This window comes from Topomyia yanbarensis, chromosome 1 (genome assembly GCF_030247195.1).
Source record: "Topomyia yanbarensis strain Yona2022 chromosome 1, ASM3024719v1, whole genome shotgun sequence".
Taxonomy (NCBI): Eukaryota; Metazoa; Arthropoda; class Insecta; order Diptera; family Culicidae; genus Topomyia; species Topomyia yanbarensis.
The window spans coordinates 17,045,393-17,070,709 of NC_080670.1; the positions used below are offsets into that span (position 1 = coordinate 17,045,393).

Genomic DNA, 25,317 nt, shown 5'->3' on the forward strand with positions numbered 1-25,317 from the left:
TATCGTAATGTATTCCTAGCATTAAGTTGGCTGCCCCTAGTTTTAAGAAATTTGAAATGTAAAACAAAGCAATTCGTACCGTCAAGCTAACGCAAATGTACATTATTAAATAAAAGAACTGAACTGGTGTTTCGAATTTTGAATTTCAAAACTTTAAACGCTCGTTTTCGAATTTGGTTTGGGCTCCAAAATTATCTAGTACCGACGGACTACGGTAATGATGCCATCCAAATATTGCAATCAATTTAGTCCATAGCATAGAACTGTCATAAAGAAACCTTTTGCTATTACCTCGTAACTCCATTGTACACATCTTCCAGTAGCTTGTGACCAGTCCAGCCCAACAGCAACTCCCGAGCGTCCATCTCCGGGGTTGATTCGGTTTTGTCCAAGATTATCGCCACTCTCGGACACAAAATAATAAAAAAAAAAACTAACGCCACAACACCGACAGGCATGGTGGAGCCTATTTTTACCGCGCTCATTACTTAATCTAGATCTCGTAGGACTATTTTTAGCGTTCGGTTCGTGTTTGGTGGCCATTCGTCGAACGCCACCCGACCGGCCCCGTTCGGGTGGGACAAAGTCGTGCGCTTTGCGCCACTCTGCCGTTGAATTATACCACACGGTTCGGTCCGAGCACGGTTCAGTCGGCGAGTTTAGCTCATCGGATGCGTGAAGTCTGAAGGAAAAGGTGGAAAATCTCCTCCTCACAGGGAGCACTATAAAAGCAATTGTGAAAAATCAGAGTGAAGTGAAAGTAAGAGGCCCAAGTTGGAGTAGATTGAATTTATTCCTAATACGGTGCGGTTGGAGCGAGAGAGAGATTTGCGGATGAAAATTAGTGGTTTCGAAGGCGTTCTGGAGTATTCGTTAGTGTGCTTTGGATTTCCCTGGAATTATTTCTATTTTTGGATAGTTTAAACTGAAAAATAAGAAGCGAAGAAAATTGCCCATTCAGTGATACCATATATAGCAAAATATAATGTATTGTGTAGGAATTTTCTTTTTTAAACTGCAACATTCTTCTCCGTTGAGTCATCGCATATTACACAGAATTTGAGGGCGAATTTTCTAGAAAACGAATTTGCCTGTGCTCGGGTGGAAAATTGTGGCAGAAGGTTGAAAATATTCACTTGAATGCCGCTTAAGCCGCGAAGGTGATTTCATCACCTTGTACTAATTTGTGTGTCAAATGTGTGGGCGGAACAACGGATGGGGTGGTGCCAGTTTCGGAGGAAAACTATTATAAAAGTTTTCCCTGACACCAAAGTGATTGCTAGAATTTATGGTAAAGGTTGTGTCGCTTGAAGGAATGTGAATGGAAAATATTGTTACATAATCTTCGATCTCGATAAATTTTCGACACCCCGGCAGTGATAGTGTACGTACATTGTGGGAATCTGAGACTGACTGACTATTTAAAAGACGGTATTAATAGAAAATTTGAAAATGTCTAAAAATAAAAGAATAGAAGATTTTTCCGGCTGCCGGATTTGCTGCTGGTGTGACTGCGTTGGCGGAGTGGAAATATTTTTGAACGGATATTTGTGGAGAGAGCCCTCGGTTTTGTGCAGCTTCAATTGTGTTCTGGTGCCGAAAGACTGTACGTATTCGAAATTTCAGAAGAACAAACCTTTACGTAACGATTCAATCACGCAGCGGGTTGACCCACGTCAAATCATAAAGAAAATCCACCAGAAATGTGATATATTAGAGTAGTGCTAGTGTAGATTTTTCCCACCAGACGTCAGCGGTGAAACCGGCCGAAAATCGAGACGCCCACAAATGCATGGTGGGTGCCGTTGAAAATTATACCGATTCGATGCGCAAGTGTAGAAGATCATGCGTGCCTGTGTGTGTGTTGAAGAAGAAGCTAGAAGCAAAAAGGAACCTTCGGATCGAGCTCGCGTAATGTGGAAAACTGTGCTGTGAAATTTCGTGTGGCTTTGCGGCTGTCAGATACACTGAAACGGTGCGGGAAATGCCCGAACAGAGAACGTTGGTTACGCATGTTGAAGATTTTGGATATTTTTGTGTGTATAAGGCTGTCTCAAACACATGCATTCTTGGATATTCTGGATAATTGTGTGTTAATATGTGCCTTGAGAAGTTTGTTGTGACAATATGAACCAGCTTAAAATGTTAACTGGATAACTGGCCGCACTATCTCCAGGAACCTCTTGGACTACCTCTCTTGACAAAAAGATCACGGACGATTGATGGGATAATACAAAATACGTACAATACACAATTACCGTTTTATGTTCAAGGTACAGTCGTGATTCGCTTGTTGGACATTTTTTAACTGGACCGCTTTTTAGTTGGACCTCCGCTAGTTGGACCATTGTTCAACTTAAAAGCATATTAATGTCAAAATCTTATGTCAAATGTACTTTGACAATCAATCTGACAATTATCAGAGATGTAATATTATACAATTACACTACTAACGTCTCCTTTGAAGAGTTTTTGACATCTGTCAGTCGGTCCAACCAACGAATCAAATTCGATAGTTGGACAGAGGTGTGGCCCAACCAGCGAATCACGACTGTACTTTGGTGGTAGTGAACACAGTATCTAATTGAATGGCAATGGATAAATTGCAATTGTTTATTGATGATGCACTGGCGCATAGATAATTTGACAGTTTCCCAGTCGATATTAGGCTGTGCACGCTGACGAAGTCGACATAAAAATGACTTACTGTGATCTGTGTTTACAAACATTGCTTCACAGCTTAATGACAACGAGGGATTTCCCTTCCTATAATCATTCTTAGGGATAGACCGTTCCAACATCAAATTATGGTCTTGTCAATTTTGGTCTTGTCAAACTACCAATGATATGAAAACCCAAGATGATACCAGAAAAGGTATAGGCACTCGTAAAGCAAGAGTTTTGGTTTTACGATTGGCAAGATCGACATTGCGTGAATGCTACTTCATTTTCCAAAAAAAGCAATTATTAAAAACGAAATTAATTCAAACAAAGTTTTGAATATAGAAACTAGTGCTTTCAGCCTTTTTGAGGTACTCAAGGTGTTTGCCACCAATAATATTATTGTACACACATGCATACACCTTATGCAGATTATCTTGAATCTGTTTTGCGTCTGTCAAATCTGCGACTCTTCTAATTCTTATGCGAATACGCTTTTCTTCCCTTTGAGGCAGACCCTCGAATGGCAATGTTTGTAAACGCGGATAACAGTAAACTTTATTTTTTGTCGACTTATCAGTCGACTTCGTCAACGTGCACAGGCTAATTGAGTGCTTTGACGTCGAGCGATTAATCAACCGACTAAGTTGGGTTTCAGCTTGTTAATCACCAGATTTAATCTGTATTAATCTGGTTCCAGTTCCAGTCTCCAACTAATCGACCGATTTTATAGATTGATTTCAAGCGATTTGGTCGGTAATATTGAATCGGTTGTCGCATCCGCTGCCTCCCGCAATAAACTCCCATAAAAGTCGGTGCAACAATCGACTGATTAATTGGTTGCACAGTCGGACGATTTTGCCGACACAAGTCGATGTATTCGGTGGGAAATCGGGAGAATTTCTTATGGGGTTATCGTTGTTGCTCACTAACAATGTAGGGCAAAAATGAATGCAAAAAGAGCTACGATGAATTCCTGAATCCAAAATATCTAAAAGTGTTCAAATCGGTTAAAAACTGCCAAAGTTATGAGCATTCCAGTTTGTCGACCTGTTACGAGGTGAAAAAACCAGAAACCCCTCGTGAGGCCACTGCTTACCGCATATTCAATTTCATTCCCCCAAAATTAATACTTAGAGATGTTCTAAGATGTCACTAAATATTAACTTCCAGCTTGGGAAAGAACACTTGAATTTCATGGATTGAAATCTGCAAAGATACCTTGGTACCCTGGTCGAACACATATAGCTCGTCGAACCTTTTCCTCACCTCCGTCAAGTACGACTTCCCAAGATGTGAGTCCTTCTGGGTGGTGTCGCTACCTGATCTCGGAGTGAACATTAGATTCAGTAACTGCTTTCAGTGTTATGGCTTTTTTAGAGGTTTAGAAGGGCCCAATCTAAACCCCACCATATCATAGGGTTCGTTGAGCCTTTAGACTTCTGTCCTTCCTGTTCCTGCAGCCCCTACCCCGCCCTTATGTGCTTTTTTACTACCGATTTCGTTCATCGTGTGACAGAGTGAGGGGCTCTGAACAGAGACGATAACTCTAAACCCTACTCCTCTAAACTTCACTACGGAAACCGACATTTGCCTGAATTCCCGGATTCCATTTGATATGACAACTTCAGGAGGGGGGCATGCTCATGCACTTCGTTTGATTCCAGGTCTAGCTGGTCGTGCTATTTCACTGGTCTCATAACCGCTATAACAGTCCTGCACGGCCTGATATTCTACATACACTCCTCTCCACGTTGACCAGTTGGATGGCGTCATCGATCCAGCGATTCCGGTTGGAGGGTGGCTTCCGGTTCACTGGTACCACGACGACCCTATACTGGGGGTTTGTCGCGTTTGGTGCTACTCGGCGTAGTCCCCGACGGTGGAGCTAGCTTACCTCGGCGGAAAGTTCCCCGACGGAAGAACGTCTCTTGCAACCGTTGACGGACGCGTTATTCTTGCTTCGATGCCGTCCAGCAAAATGTCAAGATCTGTCCAGCGATTCTGGATGGAGGATTGCATCCGGTTCACTGGTGCTCTGACGATTCAAGCCGGTGATTCGCTACGGACTACCCGGAATAGTCTCCGACGGTGGATCTTTCCTACTCCGACGAAGAGTTCTCCGGCAGTGGAAAATCTTCTGAAACCGAGGTTGGTCTTGCGATTCTGGGTGGAGGGTAACTTCCAGTTGACAGGAGCCCCAACGACCATTTGCCGGTGCTACTTCCCGATCTACTCGAACTATTCCCCGGCGGTGGACCTGGACGGAGAACTTTGCCGACGTTGAAATTTCTCTCGAAACCGTTATCTCGATGCACGTCGGGTAGGTGCCTTCCGGTTCGCAGGTGCCCCGATGACCTACCGTCGACAATGCGTGTGCTCAGTCTAGTCCCCGGCGGTGGATCTAGCCTACTCCGGTCGCACCCGGTGGTCTACTTTATCTTTCTTCCACATACTGATTTGTCAAATGCCAAGGTCGGTCCGGCGATTCCGGTTGGAGTGTAACTTCCGGTTCATCGGTGCGACGAGTCGAGGCCGTGTACTGCTATGTTGCTGGTATTCTCATCAGTTTCTTTGCAACGCTGACATGATCTGAATAACTGTTCTGTTCAACGCGTCCCATTTCTCTTTGACCGCACACATTCTTTGGACAATATTGCTCATGTTAGCGTCCTCGCCGACAATGATTCTTATTTCGTATTGCTCGTGCTCGAAACGTTGGCATTCGAGGAGCACCAGGCGTTTCCTCTGCATCACCGCACGCGATGCAGAACGGCGACCTTGCGGGGCCGAACTTATTCAGATACTTTTTGAAACAGACAAGAACTGAGTCATTTGGAGGTTCACCTCACCGTGCGCTCTGTTCACCCACAGCGACTGGCATGGAAATTGTCGATGGGTAAATCTACTGTTTACAGTGCTTTTTTTTTCACAATGGAGAAGACCTTTATGTCCTAGCCCAGTACACGTGCTATTGGTAGGGTCCAATCTACCGCACGGGGTGCACTGGGGGCGTGTCGGACTCGAATGGTGACCAGCCATTAATACCGACTAAACTCCATTGGGCTCCGCCATCGTTCCTCCCAGGAACTACCTCTCGGTATTACTTCTGGGGGTTTACAGTGTTATCCTACTGATGTTGTCACTTGCTTAAGGTGTCAGCTCGGGCTCGTTTACGGACTCCTCTCATGCCTCGATTCCTATAACACTCGCTATCTTTTTCGAGTAGAAGGTTTATGGTAATCGTTCCAGCTATCATGTAGGCTGTCTCAGACGAGATAATTCGATACGCACTAGACACCCGCATGGCCATCAGCCTGGACGTGCTGTTTAGCCGAGATGTGTTCCTATTCGTCTGCAGTGCCTCGCCTGATGTCGTAGGCCAAGCAGGTCCTGCATATCTGCGCACCGCCAGTAGCCGCTTTTTACAGCTGCTGATCGCCGAATTGTTGGCATGATCCAAGATAGTGCCGATGTGGCTATTAAAGCTTAGCCGGTCGCCTATCATCACTCCCAGTTTTCTAACGTCAGCCTCTTCTCGCACATCCAGTTTTCCACAACATCTATCGCCTCCGTTGCGAGTCCTTCTACTTCTTCTAGTGATTGGCCGATCACTAGGAGCACCACGTCGTCCGTAAAATTGACAATTTTCACGCCCCTGGGGAGGCTTCAGCACTCTTTCGTACGTAGCATTCCAAAGAGTTGGACCGATTATGGAACCCTGTGGAACGCCCGTTGTTACGGTTACACTTCTTTTGAGCTCACATGTGTTTTTATAGTAAGATTTAAAAAGCTTCAAATGCCTGGCCTGTAGTATATTGGCACTGTGTTGGACTCTCGACTCACGTTCGTGAATGACCACTAACAACAATCCTTACTTTTCACGCCCTTCTTCCCCACGGAACTACGTCAAAGTATTACTTCGTGGGGGGATCGTTGTGCTTTCGACGCACCTCTTTCTCATGCTCTACCTCGGAGCCTCAATTGGTTCATGGAGTGGCTCGACCTATGAGCTTTGATTTAACTCTCGACTCTTCTCTCGCTTCTTGACTCCCTTTATTACGTCGCCGTTTAGCACTAGTCTCCCGGAGCCGTTTTAGTGCTGATTTCTTGAGCCATTCAGCTTATCACGATCTGCTTGGATAGTCCTCAACGGTTAACTCACCCTACTCCGCCGATAGTTCCCCGAAGGAATTTCCCTCCGACACCGATACTCGCTTCTTTGACCAATCTAGCTCCCAGCTTTATCTAGATCAACGCAGATATTATCCTACTCCGACTGAGAGTTCCCCGACAGCGGAATTTGTTTCGTTACCGGTGCTTGTTTCGTGGCCCAATTAGCTCGCCTTTTCGTCACATTTCTGTCGGATAGTCCACGGCGGCGCATCTACCCGAGCGTGAATTCGCCGGCGGTAGATTGCTCCCGAAACCGGTTTACGTATCTGTGAGCCATTAAGCTCCCAGCTCCCAGTCTACTCGGCAAGTTGGTCGGGTTTCTTTGTTTCGGCACGTACGGTATCTTTTTCTGTTCAAGATACTCCCGCTTCCTCTTGGCGTAATGGGAAGACGCCTTGTCCGGCGACGTACTTCCCATCCGCATGATGCTCCTTTAAGAACGGCAAAAGAATTTTCTCAAGATACTGCTCCTGGTACATTTGTTCATTGATGGCCAAGCCGCTCGGCTTGAACCACGGTTTTTAAATCCCTTTGTTCGATATGGCGATGTACAGCATAACTTTTTTTTAAATTTTTTTAAACATATATTTGACTTTGGGAGGTGTGGCCGACTTGTGGCTGGAATAGTAACTGTCTTTTTCCAGAATGTGGATCTTCGAGAGCGGAAAGTAACTTTCGTCGTTCAGCACGAACGACGTCCCGCGGTAGTTCTTTGTCATCCACCGGCAGTACGATTTCACGATCGCTATCTGCTCGTTCGTGTACTCGGGGGACCGAGTCTACTTCCGACAGATGATGTCCTCCATCTTGAGGGTTCAGTGAATCAAGGTATGGGAGCAGTGATAGTTTCGGCCGGCGTCAGGCAAACTTTTGTTGTCGAACAGTTGTAATCCTTCTTCATCTTTGTCATTATCTTCGCCGAACAGCCGCTACCGTCCTTCCGCTCCACGTTCAGGGATGCCAGGTAAACTGTACTCTGCGTTTTCGTCCCGGGAGATGTCTACCGTGAACTTTTTTCCACGATGACCATGCGTTTCGTAAAACCGTACAACACGCTCGCGGAGTGCTTACTGTGTCGATGCCATCTTCGATTGAACTAACAGCACCCGAGCGAAAAGGAACATGCTACCCACTTCTAGCGAGTCCAGAGAGCAATTCTCTAGGAGAAAAAAAAATTACGATCTTTACTTTAATTACAGAAAGGTATTGAAATCATTCTCATTTTTTATTGAACTCCCGTTGTATTGAACATTGCCATGGAGTTATTGATTGGAGAAATCAGAAGCTTACAATTGCACCACTAGATGGATTAAAACAGGTTTTTTATTGGTGTGTACACACTTAAAAATATTTACGTTTCATAAGGTGCATATAATAGGAGTGTCACAATTCATGTGAATTTACACTCAAGAACATGCCAAAACATGCGTCGTTTACTATTCGCTATCTTCTTCAGCCGAATATTACATCACAAGAGACATATTTTATTTTACATGTTAAAAAATGTAAAATTCTGTTTACATCAAACGCTTTTTCAGTTTTTTTCTAAGTGTGTAGCCATTATAGATTGTTCTGATCTCCTTTCGAACAGGGTTGATACTGCATGTTTTTCAATTTAGAAATTAATTTAAATTATGATTCAACCCCTACTCATTCATGAAGCAGAACAAAAAACCAGAAATATACAAACGCAATCGTACACGCTGGCCATATGAAAGTCAACTATTTTAAAAGAAAAACACATTCATCCGAACCCTGTAATTCTGCAATGATGCACATCTACTAATCCCACTGACTATTATCCCGAGGAATTTTGTCTGTTGATGCAAACATTGTTCAATCGGAAACACGTAAACCACACCGTGATCTCCCTTTCGAACATGGTTGCAGCTGGGGAAAGACGCTTTGAAAGTGAACTCAATGACTGTGGCGGGATTAGTTAAAAATAACAGTTACTAAATTATTTACTTTTACGTCAACCGATACTGTGTAGCCGGGAACTGAGCTGAGAATAGAAACGAATAACTTTGCACCGTCAATCGGGCAGGGGGTGGTGGTCATACTGCGGGCAGCAGGCGATGCACGTGGATGCGAAGGATTCATCTCGTCGCTATTCGGTCGCGGTCATTGGCTAGGAAAATTAATTTCTGCCAGTGCATGGTCGGGTTGGAAAATTTTCCGCGGCAAGGAATGCGGGTGATAAATTCGAATTTGAGCCGGCAGACTCGAGTGAGTTGTTGTTGTTGTTTTATTTCGGTAGTTTGAGATGGGATAGAGCTGTTTTTTTGCTCTAGAACTCATAAGGATTATGGTTATGGTCTGCTAGAGCATGATTGTTTTTAATATTTGAGTATCTTAATTTCAGTACATTCCGGAAGGGTTGGTTTATACCGTAACAGCTATTGCTTTTCATTTATTATCGTCAACGATTCGAATGTTCATTTATTGTTTTTTAGGGACTACCCAAGCCTCATTTGCAATTACAGGTCCTGATAAAACACTTATCTGACGTAATCCAGTTGGAGTTAGCAACACTATTCATTCATGAAACATTCTAACGCCCACCTTCCAATACAATACCGATTATCCATATCGTTTGCTATGGAGGAAAATATTTGAGCCGTCCTCTGTCGGTCTAGCAGTTCTAGTAGGCCAACGCTGCGCAAGCGCCGAACATCAAAAATTTCCTTCGTACTCTCACTACCTGTTCGAATTCGGAAAAGTCTACTAGCATTTTCAAGCGCTCAAGTCATCAACGTTTCGTCGTTCAGGAATTACATCATCAGAGTTAACAACAACAACAGTATCTACAGCAACAACAACAACAACTTAGTGATTTATTTTGAGCCGCCTTCCTACGATTATTCCTTTTTTCGCGAAGGTTATTCTCAGCCAGACCGCTCGTGGGTGGTGTTAGTGAAAATTTTCTTGCACCTCTCAGTGGCGATAAATTTAGAACGACACGCTTTCACAGACAAAGGACGACATGCTTCTGGTGAAAAATTGGCCCGAAACGCGAATGACTATACACCCGTGCGTTTCAAGTGCTATCTGTGAAAATGTAGCACCCGTTTAGCGCTATTGTTGGTCTGGTTTATTTTTCTTCTGTTTTTGTATCAGCCAACCCAAAATTGCGAAGACTATTTTCGGAATATGGGATTTATGGCAAACGCTATCCCATTGGGAAGAGTGGGCGTAAGTGTAAACAAATCAAGTACCGAGCGCCGGATATTGGCGGTTGTTTTTCGCCGTATCATCGGCTATTTCGAGAGGTCGAGGAAATCTGATCATTCATAACATCGGAGAGAACGTACTCAGTTTGTGTTGCGTTTGTTGGAAGTGTGTATAGATTGTGAGCTATAGAAATATCAACATAACATCATAGAGAAAAGACATCCACGATCGAACAAATATATTAATAAAACTTGAACGAAGTGAACATTTGAACGAATATACGTTAGAACACTAGCGCCGTGACGCCGGCCTAGAAAAACTGCAGAGACTTCCTTTTTGTATCGATTGGATTCGGGTTTAGCTGTCAAAAAACGAATCCAATCGAACACTGCCTATCCTTATAACATTGGACGTGTTGCCATACCGTGCTCTTTTTTCTCTCCGCAGTTCTTTTTCGGTTCAGAATCCTGAATAGGTTCAGTATGGATTCCTTCCCAGCTCAAATGTAACAACCGATTCCGACTCAATCGGTTGTTGCCTTTGAGCTGGAATTCATTTAGACTTCCGAACCGGTTCAGGAATGGTCGGACACGGTAGAGGTATAATGTCGGCCATTTTGAAATCTTTATCGGCCAATTTCTTCACTGGACGAAAACCGGTTTTCGCTGAAAACCAGTTTTCGGATTGCTGTTACCCAATTAGCCGAAAACCGGTTTTCAACAAAAACCTATTTTCATGCAAGTGAAGAAATTATGGCCGTATGTGATCTGCTGTCGATTCAGTCGAACTCAGTCGCAATACGAAATGACGGCAGTAACGCACCTGGTGGAGATATCTCAACTACGTTCGAAAACAGTCTTCGATTTTTACACAACTTTAATGCTGGAAATTGACGTTTGTTCGCTGTAATAACATCAACAAAGTATTATACACTTTTCACCAACCTCCCAGTTAAACTCATTCCAGAACCGGTTCGGATTTCTGAATGGAGTCATTATGGATTCCAAATCAAATGCATAAACCGATTCCGACTCAGAATCGGTTGTTGCATTTGATTTGGAATCCATACTCCATTCAGGATTCCGAATCAAATTCCGAATGGTTTGACCGGGCTGGAGCCCGTACTCTCAAAGTGCGAGTGATCAAACTGCTAATGAAAACTGCGAGCTGACAAAGTACATGTATTTCGAGTGATGGAGATGGCACTTTCATAGACAGACCACCCGAACTATCCACTCTATGAGAAGAATTTAATAGAAGAATAGTAAGTGCGCAGTGCGGTTAGAATCCAGTTTTTAGTGCCACAACCACAAGCAATACTTTATAGAGATATTATTGACAGCTCTAAATGTATTTCGATCTCGATTTATGGTCGAAATACATGTATCTGCTAGTACAAGGATGTTTCAAACAATCTTTGATTGGGTTGAGGTGTTCGAATACATTGACTAAAAATTCCAAACAAAACAGTGTGTCAATAGGGGAATTAAAGCGTCATTTAACTGTCAAATAATAATCAGGTAACTCCTCGCACCAAAGCGAATCGCATTTGATTTGCACCATACGCACGCACGTTAGTCGGAATGAGAAAGGTTACGTTTCGTGCAGGGAGCGATAGTTGTATAGGGATGTCTCGAGCGAGAGAAGAGCGTGGAGGTTAAAATAACTCGGAAAAAACACTTACCAAAATCTTCATAATTTGCTTATTTTTCGTGAACCTACCACATTTTAACCATAAAAAACCGATAATAGATATTTCGGAAATTTGTCTCAGTCTAAATTACCACCGTTTTCAGTCGGTTACCATTCAGAAATATCATATCGAAAAATGTAAATATTAAGCGACTCTAGTGAAGGTGATGATAAGTTTTCGTTATTGTGCGCTCGTTTCATGTTGAACTGACAAATAGATTGCAAAATATGATTCGAGACCAATTATTTGACGACATTATTAAGAAAATACTAAGCTTTTCATAAACTAAATGCTTTAAATCCCGTGCTGAAAAATGTGAATAAAATGCACGATGTTTGTTTACATATTTCTGATTTTTCTCTAAACTTTTGTAGAGAGCACCTCAGTACACTTGAATGCAGGGTGGCCAGACCTACCGAATTATCGGTAGTCCTACCGATTTTGGTCTTCCCTACCGATTCACAGACAACAAAGGGAAAACTACCGATATTTTATTATCCCTACCGAAAACTTCCGATTTTTATTGATTTTGGACACATCCTACTCAACATTCATTTTTGGGTTGGATTTTGTCTGAGATCTGTGTTTTCAGTATTCTACAATTCTATGTCAACACTACGTTTTTGGGACAACAACCCGGACTACCGATAACTACCGATAAACTTTAGTGACCCTACCGATATTAACCCATTCATGCCTGGTTGTTTGTGGACAACAACGTTTTTGAGCACCTATAACTTTTGATTGAGGCAAGATTTGCTCACGAAAACAAGTAAGGCTAATAAATGTGGCTATTGGCTTTCATTTGAGCATTAACATTTATAAGGATCGGCTCTAGAACTGAAATTATTGCAATTAGTCTGATTGAACTCCAATGGAGCAGTGCTGCCAGGAACCGTTTACGTTTACGACGGAAAATGAATTTTTCATATAACTTCGTTATGTTGCAATATTAGTGAAAACTGATAAAACTTATCAATTTAGACTATTTTGGCTACGTTTTTCACGCAGTTGGACTATTGTAAATACTCTAGGAGAATTGTACTGAGCATTGGAAAGTAAAAATTGAGCAGCTTCTAGCACTGCAAGGAAAGCACCTACCTTTCTGAAAAAAGGTTTTTCGAGTTTCTTGGCCCCACCGTTTTAAAGGAAAAATAGTTTTGAAACCCTACATGCACTAGAAAAAAGTTGGGCATGAAAGGGTTAAGGAATTCTATCTGGCCACCCTGCTTGAATGTCCCCATAAATGTTGCTCCTTCCCTCTAAGAACGGTTGGTTTCAAAATCGTCCAATGAAGGACGTTCGTGGGACCAATTTGGACAACGTCCAAATAACCGTTCAACGAACGTCCATGGATGGACCCGTGTTGAACGATTTTGAAACATTTTTTTGGACGTCTCAGTGGGTTCTTCTAGTCCTGCGAAAGATATAGACCGCTCAATTGTCAACGCAAATCTACCGCCCTCTCTTTAACTGATTCTGAATGCAATTAGAATTTACACATGAATCAAAATTCTCATTTCTTCATTTCTCTTTCCCCAGAACGGAAACGTAGCATTTGTATTATACAACAGCGAGTAGGAAAGTTTACAAGGAAGTGGAAAAAAACGTGAACAGGTCGTGGAACGCCAGAGGTGAAAATTCGTGAAAGTCTTACCATATCGGATCGATTTCTGTCCGAAACGAAAGTGAAACAACAACAAGTGCCCCACATTCAGGAGGGTCAACCTCTCTGCAGAGTCAGTGTAAATGTGCGTACAGCCGGGATCCCGTATCTAAAGCAAGCATCAAATCAAGGATTAGTGTGGTCACAGTGTTTTCTAGCAGTGATTTTATGCGTGTAAACCATGGCGGACCATGACTTTGCACCGAGCTTCACCCAGAAGCCCCAGCTGCGCCAGGAGGACGACGGCAATCGGTTAGTGTTCGAGTGTCAGTTGATCGCGAAGCCGAAACCGGCGATCGAGTGGTACCGTAGTGAGGAACTGCTGTCACAGAATGCCCGCACCAAGTTCAAGATCCAATCGTTCGGCGAGAACAAGTACTTTGTGGTGCTGGAGCTGGACGATGTGATCGACACCGATGCCGGTCTGTACAAGGTTAAGGCCAAGAACCGCATGGGTGAGGTGTCCGCCTCCATCAATCTGAACTTTAGTCGTAAGTAGATTGTTCTGGTTTCGTTACATATTTAGGTATGGCGTTTTCGTTGGTACATGGTGATGCAGCGTTGTTAGAAAATTACATTCTATTGTATCTCTGACTACACTGTAGTGCCATGCCATAAACGAAAATATCATCCATTAACTGTCTATGATCATTCATGTTTCATGTTCCATTCAGTAACTACCACTTCACCCCTAGTTCATACTGTTCGTGTTAAAAACCTTTCCGTTTATCTGGTTTATCATTTTATGAATTAGGTTATGGTCAAATGTCATCCGCCGCATTTCATTTTCCGCCGTAGATAGTTCGCAGCATTTTCCGCTGAAAAACACCAAGTGTTGTCCTCTCCTAGCATCGTTGTGGTCGCCATCAAGTCGAAGGTTTTCTTCAGGATCTCAACTGAATCCTACTTTGGGTAGTCTTTCTACCCTGAGCTTGAGCTTGTGCGTCCTCCCCTGGCCGCTACTCCGTTATTGATCTGGACTAGCTGAAGTTGCACAGAGAACAAGTAGATAATTATGCTTGGGAATAGCGAAACATCTTTCAATGTGCAACTCCTGGTAATCCTAAAGTATTGATCAATACCGGCGCCGGCCAGGCCCGAACGTAGATCGCGGAAGGAAAAGGAAGGAATGTCCGATACTTGCTTTTGCTTATACTACTGCGCACTCCACAAGTATCACAGGAGGATATTTTTGTTAGTAAGAGTATAGACGTTGGATCACTTCTTCTTTACCGACGCCAGAGAGGTGACTTCACTATCTGGACTAGATATCGATCCACCAAACTCATAGACCGGGGACCAACAGCTTTACTTCCCTTCCGAAGGAAGACGTGACCACAGATTTTTTCACTTCAGAAAAATCTCAACGACCTCGACTGGAATTGAACCCAGGCAAATTGGAATGAGTGGCGGTCACGCTTACCACTCAACCACCGGCGCCGTCACTTTTTGAGTTTTAAACTAATATAAAATTCAAACTAATTTAAAATTTCTCTACAAGTTGAACATTTTGGAGAGGGATCCCTAGGACCCTCCCACTGGATCCGCCACTGATAATGATGATTTAGATTCCCAAGCTTTGCGTTTACATTTTTGGGTTGTAAATATAGGCAAATAAGACCATACACCAAAGGTGGCACATGTGGTTAGCCAAAGTAAGTCACCCAATTGATCACAAACAGAATCCAGTTTTAGCCCGGGGATTCCAGAGGTGGATTCTGATAGTGCTCGATTGGTTGACATAGCTATTAGGGCTTCCCTCTTTGTTCTCTATAAATAATCCATAGACCAACTCGTGGTTGATTATCCGGATTGCAATTGGGTTGGGTTCGACGTGGTAGGAATCGAAGTGGGTATAAGAGTTTGAGGATCAGTTTATTTTTTCGTCCAGATTTACTTCACCATTTTTCTGCTAACAAAATAATTACTTGTGCCTAACCAAGTGAGCCTTTTTCAAAATCGATTAAGTTGGTGGGGATTATTTCTCTCATTTCTCAATCATTTCATCCTCATTGATTCGTAAGTTGATTTATCTGCATAACACTTATTCTGACATCTGTTTTCTACTTCCATATATTACGTTTCCGTACGTAACTAAAACAATGCAATATTGTCCATCGAATCCGTGTAATTTGCATAACAATCAACGTTAATGTATGCGTGACAATCAAACAGCTGTTGATGAACCCGTCGAAAAGTAAGTTATTGATGAACGTATTCATTTCATTTGTTTTACTGTTTTATGTTTTCGTTTAAGTGTTAAGCTGGGAACACACGATTACATTTCTAGCTTAACACAAAGGAGCTGATGTGATTTTAATTGCCAAAATTGTTACCGTGTGTCCACACTTTGGTCCTAACAGATGTTTCGTACAATAGTTTTCAGCTTACAGCAAATAATCAAATTTAAAATCTTTATTTTATCTTTGCTTCACGCTGCTTTCAACATGCTTCCGCTTGCTTTCACTAAACTGACACCTGTTTGCCGATTGTTGAACTACTGCTGGAAAACTTCCGCTAGAGCGAGTGGAGAAGCGAGAACGGTGCGTAGTGTTCGCTATATAGATCTGTTGACGATGCGGACACATGCGAAGGGTTGCTTCTATTCCTATTGTATGATCCGAAGTTGAAATTAGTTTGTTAAATTCCAAAATTTGCAATTTTATCAAAAAATCAACTGTACCTAGCGTTATGTGCCCGCATCTTAAGTTTACTAATTTATTAGTTTTAAGAAATATAGTTTTGTTTTCGAATATTTCACTAAACTTCTACTGGAATGGAAATTACAATAACATATGATTTTATTTGGAATTTCCGTGGCCCTTTTTATATAGACTAATACGTCAAAAAAGTCAATTTTCGTCAAAAATTTTTTTGTGAGATTACATCAAATTTTGACGCTTTATACATTTTGAAGTCATTTGGCATCAAAAATACCAGCCCGATTTTGAAAATTTCGCCCCTTTGAACCAAAAAAGTCCAAAATTGAACTTTCGTTAAAAATATATTTTTCGAGATTGCATCAAATCTCGACGTTTCATGCATTTTAAAGTCATTTGGCATCGAAAATGCAAATTCGATTTTGAAATTTTTCTTTACTCCCCTTTTTGAACAAAATTCGTCAAAAAAAGTCAATTTTCGTCAAAAATTTTTTTGTGAGATTACATCAAATTTTGACATTTTGAAGTCATTTGGCATCAAAAATACCAGCCCGATTTTGAAATTTTCGCCCCTTTGAACCAAAAAAGTCCAAAAATGAACTTTCGTTAAAAAAATTATTTTTCGAGATTGCATCAAATCTCGACGTTTCATGCATTTAAAAGTCATTTGGCATCGAAAATGCAAATTCGATTTTGAAATTTTCCTTTACTCCCCCCTTTGAACAAAATTCGTCAAAAAAGTCAATTTTCGTCAAAAAAATTTTTGTGAGATTGCATCAAATTTTGACGCTTTATACATTTTGAAGTCATTTGGCATCAAAAATACCAGCCCGATTTTGAAAATTTCGCCCCTTTGAACCAAAAATGTCCAAAAATGAACCTTCGTTAAAAAATTATTTTTCGAGATTGCATCAAATCTCGACGTTTCATACATTTTAAAGTCATTTGGCATCGAAAATGCAAATTCGATTACAGATTACAGATTACATCAAATTTTGACGCTTTATACATTTTGAAGTCATTTGGCATCAAAAATACCAGCCCGATTTTGAAAATTTCGCCCCTTTGAACCAAAAAAGTCCAAAAATGAACCTTCGTTAAAAAAAATATTTTTCGAGATTGCATCAAATCTCGACGTTCATGCATTTTAAAGTCATTTGGCATCGAAAATACCAGCCCGATTTTGAAAATTTCGCCTCTTTGAACCAAAAAAGTCCAAAATTGAACTTTCGTTAAAAATATATTTTTCGAGATTGCATCAAATCTCGACGTTTCATGCATTTTAAAGTCATTTGGCATCGAAAATGCAAATTCGATTTTGAAATTTTCCTTTACTCCCCCCTTTGAACAAAATTCGTCAAAAAAAGTCAATTTTCGTCAAAAAAATGTTTGTGAGATTATATCAAATTTTGACGCTTTATACATTTTGAAGTCATTTGGCATCAAAAATACCAGCCCGATTTTGAGCATTTCGCCCGTTTGAACCAAAAAAGTCCAAAAATGAACTTTCGTTAAAAAAAATATTTGCCGAGATTGTATCAAATCTCGACGTTTCATGCATTTTAAAGTCATTAAAGTCGCTTTATACATTTTGAAGTCATTTGGCATCAAAAATACCAGCCCGATTTTGAAAATTTCGCCCCTTTGAACCAAAAAAGTCCAAAAATGAACTTTCGTAAAAAAAATATTTTTCGAGATTGCATCAAATCTCGACGTTTCATGCATTTTAAAGTCATTTGGCATCGAAAATGCAAATTCGATTTTGAAATTTTCCTTTACTCCCCCATTTGAACAAAATTCGTCAAAAAAAGTTAATTTTCGTCAAAAAAAAATTTGTGAGATTACATCAAATTTTGACGCTTTATGCATTTTGAAGTCATTTGGCATCAAAAATACCAGCCCGATTTTGAAAATTTCGCCCCTTTGAAACAAAAAAGTCCAAAAATGATCTTTCGTTAAAAAAAATATTTGCCGAGATTGTATCAAATCTCGACGTTTCATGCATTTTAAAGTCATTAAAGTCGCTTTATACATTTTGAAGTCATTTGGCATCAAAAATACCAGCCCGATTTTGAAATTTTCGCCCCTTTGAACCAAAAAAGTCCAAAAATGAACTTTCGTAAAAAAATTATTTTTCGAGATTGCATCAAATCTCGACGTTTCATGCATTTTAAAGTCATTTGGCATCGAAAATGCAAATTCGATTTTGAAATTTTCCTTTACACCCCCCTTTGAACAAAATTCGTCAAAAAAAGTCAATTTTCGTCAAAAATTTTTTTGTGTTATTGCATCAAATTTTGACGCTTTATACATTTTGAAGTCATTTGGCATCAAAAATACCAGCCCGATTCTGAAATTTTCGCTCCTTTGAACCAAAAAAGTCCAAAAATGAACTTTCGTTAAAAAAAATTATTTTTCGAGATTGCATCAAATCTCGACGTTTCATGCATTTAAAAGTCATTTGGCATCGAAAATGCAAATTCGATTTTGAAATTTTCCTTTACTCCCCCCTTTGAACAAAATTCGTCAAAAAAGTCAATTTTCGTCAAAAAAATGTTTGTGAGATTATATCAAATTTTGACGCTTTATACATTTTGAAGTCATTTGGCATCAAAAATACCAGCCCGATTTTGAGCATTTCGCCCGTTTGAACCAAAAAAGTCCAAAAATGAACTTTCGTTAAAAAAAATATTTGCCGAGATTGTATCAAATCTCGACGTTTCATGCATTTTAAAGTCATTTGGCATCGAAAATGCAAATTCGATTTTGAAATTTTCCTTTACTCCCCCCTTTGAACAAAATTCGTCAAAAAAAGTAAATTTTCGTCAAAAAAAAATTTGTGTGGTTGCATCAAATTTTGACGCTTTATACATTTTGAAGTCATTTGGCATCAAAAATACCAGCCCGATTCTGAAATTTTCGCCCCTTTGAACCAAAAAAGTCCAAAAATGAACTTTCGTTAAAAAATTTATTTTTCGAGATTGCATCAAATCTCGACGTTTCATGCATTTTGAAGTCATTTGGCATCGAAAATGCAAATTCGATTTTGAAATTCTCCTTTACTCCCCCCTTTGAACAAAATTCGTCAAAAAAACCTATCTCATGTCATTATATACTATAAGGTTTTTGAATGGTATGTTGTCAAAAAGTATACAGAAAAGAGCATATTTTGATATGGTGATTGGTTTTAGCAATCCATTGTTTGTATGCACCGACAATATTTGGTAGCACGTCTAATGTTGTCAGGATAGGGAGATGCTCGCAGGGATACGATTTTGAATGATAAAAACGAATCCAAACGCTCCAAAACGGAACCTCCGCAGTTCTTTCTATCCAGATTTTTATGATCGATAATGGCGGACTACATCGTTATATCCGTAATTCGTTATTGGCCTTTGATTTGACAATAGATTACGCCACCGGTAATGCAATACCCTGTTAGAAATGTCGGGCGTTTATTGAACAAACGTTCGACGCAGGAGACTAATGTAGGATGACTTCCTCTTACAGGGTAGATGACGTGAGCAACTGTTCTTAAAATAAGGACTATTAACATATTACGAAAAGGGCAATGTTGTCTGGCCATGTACAATCGTGGATAAGTTTTTCTACTTTACCCCGAGCCCGCATATTCATCTGGTATCAAATACTGGTCACATTCCGTCAAGTCAACAAGATACCTTATCCAATCAACACGATGTATTGCTCGTATTAACTCCGTTTCTTCAGTGACTTGATTAATTAAATTAGAATTTTATTCGCTTGTAGTTTGAGTTCGCTGAATCTTTCTGCTCCCGCTCAACACTAACTGTACCGCTTTCCACAGACAAATCGACGGCCTTGCGCCAACCTTCATCAAAAAGCCCTCGATCCAGCAGGAGAACGACGGCAAACGGTTGATCTTCGAGTGTCAGATTCAGGCCGATCCGAAGCCACAAATCCGGTGGGCCCACAACAACAAGGTCATCGACTTTACCCCAAGGCATAAGGTATGCCGGTGCGTTCAGTTGTCATTCAGTTCTGTAATGATTTTTGCTCTCTCAGTTTAAGGAAACGAACGATGGCAAGCTTTACTTCGTAACACTAGAGGTCGACAATGTGTCGTTTGAGGATTCGGGCAAGTACAAGGTCACAGCCAAGAACGAGCTGGGCGAATCAAGTGCTACGATCAGTTTGAACTTTGACAGTAAGTATGGCTGCCGTAGTTGTGTTCCTATTGATTTGTACATCATTCGTGTCGTCGCCTTTTTAGTATGAGTCTTCATCTCAAAATGTTTTTTTTGTTATCCATTTCATTTTATTTTCTTTACTCGTTTTCCCTACTTTCTATGGTTTTGTTTTCGCGAATGTTTTTATTTGTAGATATTTTTCGTTTTCAAAAAAATGATCACAACTTGACACAGATCCCTTCAGAATGGTAGACGAAATTGTGATCATTTTATTATACTTTTATAATTCAGCCTCATACCAGCTTCTACATTATTCTCTTACCTTGTTTTGTAAATAGTTGTTTTCCACGGTCACTGTTTTCAATCACTTTTATTGTTTGTTCGAAATACTCGTACACTGCTGTAATTGCTATCGTAACAACAATATCGGCTGATTTGTTGTTTGAAAAATGAAAGTCGCTTTAAAATAGCTACCAACAAAAACCGAAAGATCTGTGAATTAAAAATAAATGGTTATTCATTTTACTGAGAAGGTATTGAGAGTGCCGGAAAAGTGTATTATCCAGGAGGATTAAATGTTCGGTAGAAAGAACGAAAAAAGCGCTCTTTAGAATTGTTCAAAAATAAATGTATTGAGAGTTCCGTAACATGGTGAAAAACTATTTCAACCATTAGATTCGTATTCGAGACCATTTTAAACCACAAATATTGCTTTCCCGCATATTTTCCCCCACTCTAGGTGAGGAAGTTCCAATACCAGCGGATGGTTTTAAACCAGCCTTTACCGAACGACCTGTCACACGACAATCGGATGACGGCAAGAATATTATATTTGAGTGTAGATGTATCGGTGATCCGAAACCAACATACACATGGCAAGTGTTCTTTCGTAGTTTCTTTCTTTATTAATAGTAGTCACCCTAAGTAACCTGTGAAGTCTTCGTCGTGACAAATCCTAACCTTTTTGTTTTCCCCCTATCCCCTCACGACTTTTTGTGACGAACTGAAACCAAAATAAACAACCGAATACACTGAACAAAATTAGGTACCATGAAAAGAGCGAAGTTCAAATGGGTGGCAGATTCCAAAGTGAGGTAGAGGAAGATCAGAACCACTGCTATCTGATACGGTTTACGATCAAGGACGTGAAGCAGTTAGACCGGGGCGTGTATAACTTCCTGGCGAAGAACAAGCACGGTGATTCCACGGCGACTATTAACCTGAACTTCGACTCGAGCGCGAAATTAGTGTAAGTTTTGCTCCGGACATTCGGTGATTCCCGCAGAAAGGCAGTGTAGCGAGGGGGGGGGGGGGGCAGGGTTGATTGAGCTATTTGCCAGTTGAGGTGCAATTTGGTTTTCAAGTAATTAATAGGTTACATAGTATTTCATTAGGCATTCATTTGCTACAATGTTTATGGACGTTCGGAAGTGAGATAGAGGGTTGTTAGTTATTAGTTAATGGGGTATAATCGGAAAGACTTAAAGCATTGTCACGGTGCTACATTAGTGTATCGATAGGAAGATATACAATGGACTGCTAAAAACATTTTGGAAAACTCAATTGGCCCATCCGTAAATCGTTTCTACTTCCTAGTTGTCTGAAGCTTGCGAAAGATTTTTCGATAACACGGTGCTACAGTGCTTTTGAACTGTTCAAGCGAACTAGTATAGATTGTAGATCTCATCAAATGCAACAAAAAACAATGTTTGAAAAATTTTCAAATTTTTTTTTGAAGTTCTTTCCAACGGTATGCTATTTTGTTTTGTAAGAACTATTTTGGGACAACAGTATGAAAATTGCCATTTTTTGCGATTTTTCATTAAAAATAGCAAATGGTTCAACATTTTTTCAAAGCCATGTCCTAGTTCTAGCGATAAGTCGAAGGAACACGTTCAACAATTTTTTAATCATCAATATTGGGCAAAAAATGGCAGAGTTATTCAGTTTTTACAAATTAGCAATTGGCTCCCATGACTCTTAAGGGGTTTATGTGGTATTGCAAAACGTCGCTGTTGCGCTATCTTATGATAAACGCCATTTTGGGGTAAACTGAGTTAGATATGCCACATTACTCGCCCAAAAAAATCTCTACAAAGTGGCGTGTTCAAAATTTTGACATTTTGTTTGATTACTGAGATATTGCGAGAAATGTACTGATAAATGTTTAATTTTTGGCTTCAAATCACTGTGTCTGGGGATTAGCTCAAGTTATCTTGATGTATTAGATGTTTCCGTATGTAAAACTATCTGAGAATCAACAATGGCATAATCATTTTCAAAATAAAAATACACGAATTGTGAGAAAAATGCATTTTTTGTTTTAAACTGGAAAGATGGTATATTTGGCAACACTGTAACCCAAAATAACTATTTTTTCTAGATTCCCTGACTCATTTCCTTCAAAATGCATCTCACTGATTGTTTAGAGACCAACTAAAGCTAAAGATATGAATAAAAATTAATAAGTGATGCTTTTTTCAACGGAAAATTTTTCGTGCACGATTATGACACGCCATACAAATTTTGACAGCAATCAGAGATGCCAGACACTTTTTTCAAATGTCTGCAATAATAATTTTAAATGTCTGGGAAGAACAAAAAATGCCAGGAAAGCTAGTGTAACCAAAAGCCTTTATATTCAAAAATCTGTAAATATCTGCAACCAAACTAAAAAATCTGCAAACATCTGCGTCATCGAAAAAACCTGCAGCTAAAATTAAAAGTCTGCGAATTTGCAGACATGTCTGCAAATCTGGCATCTCTGACAGCAATACACATATGACACGCGTGAGTGCGACTTTCTCGAAATGTGCTAAATGGCGTTTGTCGTAGGATAGCACAACGGCGACGAAATATAATCGGCATTGCCCCACAGCGGCTATATCGAAAGTGCATTTTTCGCTTAAAATTCCATGCGAGAGAATTTCTAATTAGGGAAAAGTTGAAGAACTCCTTCATTTTTAGACCGATTTTTATGAATAAAATGTTAAACGCGGAATCAAATATTTTTTTGCGTTAACATATAAACTAGACTAGCTGATTAATATCTCATGCCTATAAGTTTACCTTAATTTGATTATTTTTGCTTTTGAAAGCTTTAAAGCCTGTTTTATAAAAACCATGTTTTTCAAAATTCCGTGCGCGAGTACAAAAAACTATAAATGCTATGAATGCAAATATGTATATTGTTTTTAGATAATTTTATTTTGCGCAGACTGAATTAAAAAAAGTATTTAAGAAATCTCATTTTATTCCATTTTCTTAACGCACTTAGGGTCGATTTACTCACCCTTGTTTAACTTTTAATCCAGTGCGTTAAACCTGGATTAAAAGTTAAGCCTGGATGAAGAAATCTACTTAATTAAAAAAATAGTAAAATATTTAAAATTTCAATCACCATAAAATAGTCTATCCCGTGCAGAAAAGTTTTTTGAATAAGGACTTTTTGGTTTCTGCTAAAAAAACGAGCCAAATCTTACACGGAGTTTGAGTTGTCCGCGGCGACCTGCTGCGCGAGATTATTTATAAGTCTGCCATTTTTATTTATTTTTACATTCCAAAAACTGTATTTTCGTTGAGTGAATATATGTTCAAAAATACGCAAATTCTCATTTCAGTCGGTTTCAGCAATTCCACTTGTCAGATGTACGCAGACTGTATGTCAACACCGGGAAAGAAGGTGATTATTAGGATTCATCTCCGTGGATTAATTTGTGCAGCTCCGTGTTAAGCGGCCCTTATACGTACAATACTTTTGTCAACACTCTCTAGTATTGACAAAAATGGTGAACTTGTGTAAGGGCCGCTTTAAAAAGCAGGAACAATTGGACCAAAAATCTCTCAATCAAGAGAATATTTTTGAACGCGAATATCTGCCATTGTACTGAATGGAAAAATAAGAATATTGCGTTATCTGATTGGAAATATGTACAACAATTTTGTATCCAATTCTGTAGGATGCACAATTACTAAAAATAACGAAAATAATGGATTTTATGAAAGTAGTAATTGTCTGATCCATGATTGGTCGGTACAATTCGCTCAAGCAGCGAGCGTTGCTAGGACTACCCTCTTTTTCATCGAATGAGCTGCGACACGTATAAAAAGGGAACATAAGAAAAATTCGTTGGTTTGTGTTCTGACGTTGTAGGCGTATCAGCTGCTGCCTTTCTTGTCAGCTCGTATTGTTCGGTGGTAGGTGGATGATACATCTCATGATGATTGCTGCCAGGCGCTGCTGGTAGTATTCCATTTTAACGATGCACGGGCGTGCCAGTTTCATGCATACACGGAAGATACAATAAGACACAACACACCACAGAAAAAGCAGAAAGCTTTTTCTTTTGGAGCTGAATAAATGGATTGGCGATGGGGTTTGGTTTGGTGAAAAAGCTGCGCTCTCTTTCTCTGTAAATTATATGTAGAGTTAGGTGCGTGTACAGATAAATTCACCACGGCGCGCGTTTCAGAGTGCGCTGTGGTGTATACAATGAAGTTGTAACTAGCGTGTGCTCTTTGGTATGTTTTCCTCTGACAAGCGGTAGTGTGCAGGGCTGGGAATTATCATTCATTCGCATGATTCTTGGCGAATCCGCTCATTGCTTTGACAGCAGCCATTTCATTCAGTCGTTCATTCACGATCCGACTAAAACTCTCCAAAAGAACACAACTGAACGTAGGTAGAGATGAACTTCCGAAGATGTGAGCCAAGTAAAAGAATGACACGTACTATGTTGAATGAAGAAGATCGTGTTCTTCATTCGCGGATTGAATCGGAAGATTGTACTGTAAATATTCACAAGTGAATCAACTTTTAGTTCCCAAATGAATGTGACATTGTATTCTCTGGTTGGGTTAGGTCAACTTTATAGTGCAAATGTACACTATAATCAATGTTGAGAAGTAGATTGCACTACAATCCACTTGAAATTGATATTGTGATATGCACGGAATCGTTTTAAGTTATTTTTTTTCCACCAACACATTGCCAACTACTTACTCAACAATAAGAGATCACCAAGTGAAAATTTCATAGGTCTATAATCAAGAACGACAAGTTTTTTTTTATTAGAACGATCCGGTGAATGTTTTGAAATGAATCTTTGTGAATGAAAG

General features: G+C 40.1%; 1 protein-coding gene across 5 annotated transcripts in view; it reads left to right on the top strand.

The window, feature by feature from the left end:
• Positions 1–624: 624 nt before the first annotated feature.
• Positions 625–25,317, top strand: part of LOC131677016 (twitchin) — a 72,565-nt gene continuing 47,872 nt past the window's right edge. For 4 of the 5 annotated variants that reach the window (XM_058956508.1, XM_058956512.1, XM_058956511.1 and 1 more), the window contains exons 1-7: positions 625–760; positions 13,247–13,861; positions 15,546–15,567; positions 19,857–20,019; positions 20,075–20,216; positions 20,939–21,074; positions 21,245–21,448. In XM_058956508.1, the coding sequence (XP_058812491.1) occupies positions 13,552–13,861; positions 15,546–15,567; positions 19,857–20,019; positions 20,075–20,216; positions 20,939–21,074; positions 21,245–21,448 (977 nt within the window). In that variant the 5' untranslated portion in view covers positions 625–760; positions 13,247–13,551. The remainder of the gene's footprint in view (positions 761–13,246; positions 13,862–15,545; positions 15,568–19,856; positions 20,020–20,074; positions 20,217–20,938; positions 21,075–21,244; positions 21,449–25,317) is intronic. The other variant, XM_058956510.1, reaches the window with a different exon arrangement.